Source organism: Otolemur garnettii, unplaced genomic scaffold, assembly GCF_000181295.1.
Source record: "Otolemur garnettii isolate 467f Iridium unplaced genomic scaffold, OtoGar3 scaffold00039, whole genome shotgun sequence".
In the NCBI taxonomy this organism is placed as follows: Eukaryota; Metazoa; Chordata; class Mammalia; order Primates; family Galagidae; genus Otolemur; species Otolemur garnettii.
In genome coordinates, this window is record NW_003852434.1 from 3,123,809 (window position 1) to 3,131,926 (window position 8,118).

An 8,118-nucleotide genomic window follows, 5' to 3' on the forward strand; every position below is an offset into this window, starting at 1 on the left:
AATTGCCTACATGAAGAGTAGAGCCTTTATTTAGATCAAGAGAGTTTATAGTCATGCTGCTCTTTGTCCTGATCCCCTTCGCCCCGCAGTGGCAGGGAACGTGCTTCTCAGCCTATTCCCAGGCCCCTTCCTTCCCCCTAGGGTTGCCAGGAACAGACTTCAGAACAAGAACCAAAACTGTAACCATTGCTACCATAACCACTGCCACCCAAGCTGTAACCATTGATACCTAAACTGTAAACCCAAACTGTCACCCTGCCAATGGTGCCCTGCCAACGGCAACATTCTTTGTACACAGAAAAAGGTATAAAAGACAAAACGCCCAAGGTATAAAAGACAAAACCCCCTGCACTTCGGGGCCACTTGTCTTAGGACAAGGGCCTCATGCACAGGTGCGAATAAATCACAATTATTTACATCAGAGTGGGTCCAAGTTTATTTTTCCTGGTCTCCTAGGTTATTTCACTTTTGCCTCTGCCTCCCAAGTAGCTGGGACTACCGGCACTTGCCACAGCGCCCACCTGTTTTTAGAGATGGGGGTCTCACTCTTGCTCAGGCAGGTCTCAAACTCCTAAGCTCAAGCAATCTGCCCGCCTCCATTCCTAAAGTAGTTGGATTATAGGCATGAGCCACCATGCCCTGTTCTCCAGATTTTTAAAATGAGGCACCACATGTAGCCTGGAATTGCATATGTTATATTTTATACTGAATAGGAGATTAAATTGGATTACCTATTTTCTTTTTCAAATTTAAAATTCAATAAACAGGGTGAAGATTTTAAAGATTGAGCTTAATCACTTATTTAAAATTAAATACTAGAATAATACTGCCTCTTGTTTTAGTGTGGAAATATAAAGGAGGAAGAGGGGCTATCTAGTTAATATTGAAAAGACTGCTTAAGAGTAAGCTTTGTTCAGAGAACAAAGATAAAAATATATCACCTGCAATTTTGTTAAACAAACAAAACTAACAAAATTAGTTAGTAACTTCAGACCTGTGGCTTATATGGCTGGCAAACTGTAGCAACATTCTGTCAGAGTTAAAAATGACTTGTGACTGGGGGAGGTGGCTCACTCCTGGGATAACTCTACTGCACTCTAGCCCAGGCAACGGAGCAAGACCCTGTCTCCAAAAAGGGAAAAAGAAGAAAAGAAAGGAAAACCAAAATTATATATTATCAAAATGAGCAATTTTAAACTGAACTGCACAAAAGGATACATTGCCATCTAATTTTCTATTCTTGATTAATTTAGCAAAACAGTTTTAGCTAGGTTTTCTTCATGTGTTAAAATATGAAAGGTGAGAAAGAAAAAACCCAAAAAAGGTATGAAAGATTAGATGGAAATGTGAAGAGAGTTCTGCTGAAAAGCGAATTTTTTTCAGCCTAGTTTTCTTTTCTTTCTTTTTTTTTGAGACAGAGTTGCCCTCAGTAGAGTGCTGTGTTGTCACAGCTCAAGCAACCTCAAACTCCTGGGCTTAGGTGATTCTCTTGCCTCAGCCTCCCAAGTACTTGGGACTACAGGCACCTGCCACAATGCCTGGCTATTTTTTTTGTTGCAGTTGTTTAGCTGGCCTGGGTCAGGTTTGAACCCACCACCCTCTGTGTATGAGGCTGGTACTGTAACCACTGTGCTGTGGGTGCCGATCCTCAGCCTGTTTTTCTTTTTTTCTTTCTTTATGAGAAAAAAATCTTAGGGAAAAAAAGCTAGTTTTAGACTATTATTACCTCCTGCTATCTGCTTCAGATGACATTTTAAGTAGGGCTTGATTATACTATGTGGTAACTACAAACAGTTTAAATTTTAATGCATGGATTAAAGTGAGGGAGAAATCCCAAAGTACATTTTTAATTTTTATATCCTTGCTATTAAGTTGGTTTTTAGCCAAGATGGAATGAAACTTTTCTCCCAAAATAGCAGTTAAATTTCTTTAATCTTTTAAAATACATTTGTGCCCTGAGGCTGGATGCCGTGGCTCATACCTCTAATCCTAGCAATTTGGGAGACCCAGCTGGGAAGACTGTTTGGGGCCAGTTCAAGACCAGGCTGAGGACTGTAGAAAAAAATAGAAAAATTAACTAGTCATGGTGGTGTGTGCCTTTAAGCCTAGGAATTTGAGGTTGCTGTTAGCTATGATGATTTCACTGTACTCTGGCCTGGGCAACAGAGCGAGACCCTGTCTCTAAATAAATAAGCTTGAGCATTTATAGTAGCTCTGTGTGTAAAAAAAAAATAGAGCAATAATTATTTTGCCGTGTTATTTGTTTATGATGTGTACCCCCCTAAATCATCTTTTCAGTACACGTTTCATGGTAATTTTCACATGTGAAAGATTGGGTTTTGTTTATGTTTTCCTCCTATTTTTCATCTCCACTAAAATGGACACTAATGTTTCTTTACTGTGCGGTTTAACTGAAACCCATTATCCTAACAGAGCATATCTAAGGGTTCATTTATTTATTTAACAACAAAAAAAGTTAAATGCCCACTGTAAGACATAGCAAGTGGTGAAGGTACCACTTCATTTTCTGCTACCAGCAATGAAGAAGATAGAGTCCCTGCCTTTGTATAGCTTATATTCTAGAAGGGAATATACAAGTAAAGACATAGTTATAAGGGCAATAAATAATGTTAGCACAGAGTAAGTAAAAGGTGCTTGAGAAGTGGAGATCTTTTTTTTTGTGTGTGTGTGTGTGTTTATGTAATATTTATTGACTTCTCTGAAACATGCCAAAGTTCATATAGTTAATAGAACTTACTATGCTAACATGTTGCTGAACGTAACAAATTTCTCCACAAGTTAGTCTAAGATTAAAGTTACTCATTTTAATAGTGAGGAATCAACATGTGACGATTACATTTAGATGCTAAAACTCAGCTTACAAATGTAAGAAAAATATCAAATAATATACATCACACTTCTAGTTTACCAGAAAATACACATATAACGAACAGTTGTGACAGTCATGTTTAACACCTTGGTTAAGAAGAGAGAAAAAAGTGAGCAGGGGGTGTCACAGAGGTATGGGAAGATTCAATGGTTCAAATAATCTTTAGCCCTTCTGAGAAACTATAGATGAGAAATATGTAGTAAATACTTCTGTAATGTGGTGGTTTCAGTACATGACAGTGATCATCATTCCTTTCATGCATTCAAATAACTGCTGTTGCTTTTAAGTACTGAAAGCCAGATTTTGCAAAGTTTGTTACTGCTCAACAAGCTGATACTATAAATCCCTTACACTATAAATTACAGCTTAAAGCTGGAAAGGTTAAAGAAAAGCATACTTGTTATTCATAATTACTTTTTAGGTATAATGACTACACTGCTACACACAGTCAGGTATATTATGATGCACAGTTAATTCTAGTTACCGTATTTTACGTTTACTGGTCATCAACAGCACAAATCTTATTCTCCAAAAGATACATATATCAATCTAACAAAATGGTTACATATCATTTTCTTTTAAAGACAGATCAACTAAATTGATGGAAGAACTGGTTTTTCTTGATATCTCATTTTCAAATTACTGATACAAATTTATCAAAGAATTATATATTTTACCCAACATCAAATCCACAAGTTTCCAAGATAGATACAATTCTTGTTCAATTTCCAAAAATACATAAAGGCTTTCTAATAGAAAGCATTTACATTTCTAGCTCTCTAAACTAAACATTAACAAGAAAATACAAAAAAATGATCTCTTGGTTTTTGAATAGTCCATTTCATTACACACAGTATTTTCTGTTTTGACATTTTCTCAAATTCAAAAGATATTTACTTCCTAAGAACACGACAAACAGAATCTTCATTTCAAACCAGTCATTCTGTTTCCATGGTAACATTCCGGGACTCCTTGGCTACCATAAGTCTCATTAGCTGACTGTGGAATTTCTCAATCTTCTTAACATCTTGAGCTTGGTCTGTTCTATACATCAAACAAACTAAATCATCTGTTACTTTCATACACAAACTCCCATCCGAATGCCTGTATTTGAGAACCACACGTGCCTTCATGGGGTCGGCGAGATAGAGCTTCTCGGCCGCGCGGCTGAACTCCTCCCAGGTCTGGTACTGCGGCATCTCGGCTCGGGGTGGAACAGGACAGGGGCAAGACCACGAGACCAGGCCCACCTGCCTACCCTCCTCCCGCGGCCGCCGAGCGACACGGGCGTCCCAGCTCCCCAAGATGGTGGCGCCTCTCAGAAGTGGAGATCTTAAGAAAGCCCTATGGAATTTATCATGAGAAGGAATTGAATAATTTAACCTGATTAAGTGATTGTGGGTGGGGTAAGAGTGGTGGGTAGAGAGACATGAGCACAAAGTCCAGTATGGCTGTGAGATCAAGGAGAAGAATGTCTAGAAATAAGGCAGAGAGAGTGGGCAGAGGGCGAGGGATTTTCAGATTTGCCAAGGATATTGTATTTGATGGGCTTTAAATAAAAAATAGACAAAAATGTATATTAAAATTTAAATAGCAGGGGAATGATAGCTTTCTCTTTTCAAAGATTCTCTGAATACAAAGCAGAGGAGGGAGTTGATGACCAGGCTGAAAACAGTCTGATAGACTAAAAATGTAATAGTTCAGTCAAGAAATAGTGGTACCTTGGACTAACAAAGTAGTTGAAATCAAGATGGAGAAAGGCAGACATATTTGAAAGACAGTTCAGAGGTGTACAGTCAAGAAGTCTTTATGGGCTCGGTGCCCTTGCTCAGTGGTTAGGGCACCGACCACATGCACGAGGGCTGGCTGGTTTGAACCTGGCCAGGGCCTGCTAAATAACAATGACAACAACAACAAAAAATAGCCCGGCTTTGTGGCGGGCACCAGTACTCCCAGCTACTTGGGAGGCTGAGGCATGAGAATCACTTAAGCCCAAGAGTTTGAGGTTGTTGTGAACTATGACACCACAGCACTTGACCCAGGGTGACAAAGTGAGACTCTGTCTCAAAAGAAAAGAAGTCCTCATGGTAATTAGATATAGGTGGAAGCAAGGATGATGCTTCAGTTTCCATCTGCCTCATCCTCCCAAGGAGCTGGGACTACAGGTGCCCACCACAACACCCAGCTAATTTTTCCTGTTTTTAGCAGAGACAGGGTCTCACTCTTGGCCTTGGCTGGTCTCAACTCCAACTCTTTTTTTTTTTGGCCAGGGCCAGGTTTGAACCCTCCACCTCCGGTATATGGGGCCACAGGTGCTGCCCTCACCTCCAACTCTTGAGCTCAAGTGATTCTCCCATCTTGGCCTCCTGGAGAGCTAGGATTTTGAGCCACTGCACCTGGCCAGAGGCTTAATAATTTAATGGTGGGGTAAAGAATGTACTGATAGAGAAAACTAAAAAGCATCAGTCAGAGATAGAGGAGGGAACTCAAATGTGTGATGTCATGAAAATCAAGAGAGTTGATTTAGGAAGGAGTTGTTTGCTAGCCTGTTCTGATCTGTTACTGCTGAGACTCCATGCAGAAAGCAAGAATGTGGCAGAAATTTTACTACAACTACTGGAAGAGCAATAGCAACGTCCAGGGGAGCTCCATGATTCAACATGCCGGCCTAAGTGTTTTATGCTTCACCACAAAAGAAGCAATTGTTTGTTTTCTTTTTTTCTTCTAAAAGTAACAGCTCAACCTCTAACATGTTTTTCTTGGTTAAACAACGTGGCCATTTTATGGAGTAGGCTGCAGCATTTTTAATTAGAAAGATAGAACAATTTCTGGAAGCCTAGAATTGAAGCATTAGGGGAAGGGAAAGCATAAGCACTGTTCACAGAGATGTCCAAAACTAAGGATTTATCAGAAGATTTGATATGGAACTGTAAAACACTGATCCAAGCAGGGGATGTCGTTCTCAGGCTTATCAACAAATGTGAAGACATTTCAAATACACTGAACAAACACGGCACCATGCTCACTGGAAATGGAAGTGGATGGAACGTAGAACAGCCGTCCATTCTAAACCAAAGTTTGTCACTCAAGCCCTGAATTGGCTGGCACTGGTACATAAACATGGACTTAATGGCATTTTGGCAGAGGAGCTGGGCCTTGGAAAAACTATTCAAGCCATTGCTTTCTGACATACCTTTATCAGCAAGGTAATAATGGTCCTCATTTGATCATTGTTCCAGCCTCCACCATAGATAGATAACTGGTTAAGGGAAGTTAATTTATGGTGCCCCACTTTAAAGGTGCTCTGTTACTATGGTTCTCAAGAAGAATGTAAACAAATTCAATCCAACATTCATAGTAACTACGACAATTACAATGTAATTGTGACCAAGTATAACTGTGCAATTAGCAGTTCGGATGACCCTAGTCTGTTTTGACGGCTGAAACTTAGTTATGCAATTTTTGATGAGAGCCATATGCTGAAGAACAAGGGCTCCATCCAATACCAGCACCTTATGACAATTAATGCAAATAACCGTTCACTGCTCACAGACACACCAGTACAGAATAATCTGTTAGAACTCATGTCACTGTTGAGTTTTGTTATGCCACACATGTTCAGTAGTAGCACCAGTGAAATACAAAGAATGTTTTCTTATAAAACGAAATCAGCAGATGAGCAAAACATATGAAAAGGAGAGAATAGCATATGCAAAACAAATTATAAGGCCATTTATTCTCAGAAGAGTGAAAGAAGAGGTTCTCAAACAGCTGCCCCCTCAAGCCGTATCAAATCGAGTTGTGTGCAATGTCAGAGAAGCAGGAGCAGCTTTATTTGGGTCTTTTCAACAGATTGAAGAAATCCACCAACAGCATGGAAAAAAACACAGAGATGTGTAAGGTCATGATACAGCTGAGAAAAATGGCCAATCCTTTATTACATCGCCAGTATTACACAGCTGGAAAACTCAAGGAACTGGCTCAGCTTATGCTGAAGGAACCTACACATTGACCTGGTCTGCTAACCCTGCTAACCCTGACCTGGTCTTTGAAGATATGGAAGTTATGACAGACTTTGAACTACATATACTTTGTAAACAGTATCGACACATTAATGACTTCCAGTTAGACATGGATTTGATTTTAGATTCTGGAAAATTTCGAGCTTTAGGATGCATCTTATCCGAATTGAAACAGAAGGGTGATAGAGTTGTATTATTTAGCCAGTTTACCAAGATGCTGGATATTTTTTCAGGGGTCCTCAAACTTTTTAAACAGGGGACCAGTTCACTGTCCCTCAGACTGTTGGAGGGCCGGACTACGGGCCCCGGGACGAGTCGGCTGCTAAGCAGGATAGGCAGCGGCAGCAAAAACACCCAACGGGCCGGATAAATGTCCTAGGTGGGCTACATGTGGCCCATGGGCCGTTGTTTGAGGACGCCTGTTTTAGAGGTACACTTAATACATCATCAGCATAGGTACCTCAGATTAGATGGAAAGACTCAGATTTCTGAAAGGATTCATCTAATTGATGAGTTTAATACCAATATGGATATCTTTGTATTTCTGCTATCAACTAAAGCTGGTGGACCGGGGATCAATCTGACCTCAGCAAATGTTGCTATACTTCATGATATTGACTGTAATCCTTACAGTGATAAACAAGCAGAAGATGGATGCCACCGAGTAGGGCAGACGAAAGGAGTGCTAGTTATAAAATTAATAAGCCAAGGGACTATTGAAGAATCTATGCTAAAAATTAACCAACAGAAACAGAACTAGAACAAGATCTGACCACAGCAGACGCAGGTGATGAGGGGATATGCCAGCAGGTATAGCCACGTTACTGAAGGCATCCGTGCCCCTGGGAAATAAGAATTATGAATTCCTACTTAGTGAGGAAATATCAACGTGGGGCACTCAAGGCCATTTACGTTATGATGACCGTGGGTTTATGAACATTTATAACTTTTTATAGTTTCCATACTGCATTTCTCATAGCATGGACAACATTTTTGCCACTAACTGAATTCTCTGGATGTTCACGCATGAAATTTAAAAAAAAAAAAAGTTGTCCTGAAGATGTTGAATACTCATTTTACAAAGCAGTTTTCTGAATGGGGATTAGTTGGTGATTATTTGTAACAAATACGCTAATGTTTTAGAAATGTCAGTATTTTTGTAATTATTTCTACCTCCAAATATATATATATGTGTATATATATATA

At 39.7% G+C, this 8,118-nt stretch overlaps 2 protein-coding genes and 1 pseudogene across 6 annotated transcripts in view; 2 read left to right on the top strand and 1 right to left on the bottom strand.

Annotated features, from left to right (window-relative positions):
- KLHL8 (kelch like family member 8) overlaps positions 1-8,118 on the top strand; it is a 34,933-nt gene that overhangs the window by 20,874 nt on the left and 5,941 nt on the right. The gene's annotated exons all lie outside the window — the stretch shown is intronic.
- On the bottom strand, positions 2,901-4,199 carry LOC100958708 (signal recognition particle 9 kDa protein). Its single transcript, XM_003790026.3, has one exon. The coding sequence runs from the start codon at positions 4,087-4,089 to the stop codon at positions 3,829-3,831; it is 261 nt and encodes an 86-aa protein (XP_003790074.1). The 5' UTR covers positions 4,090-4,199; the 3' UTR covers positions 2,901-3,828.
- Positions 5,768-7,868, top strand: LOC105887004 (annotated as a pseudogene).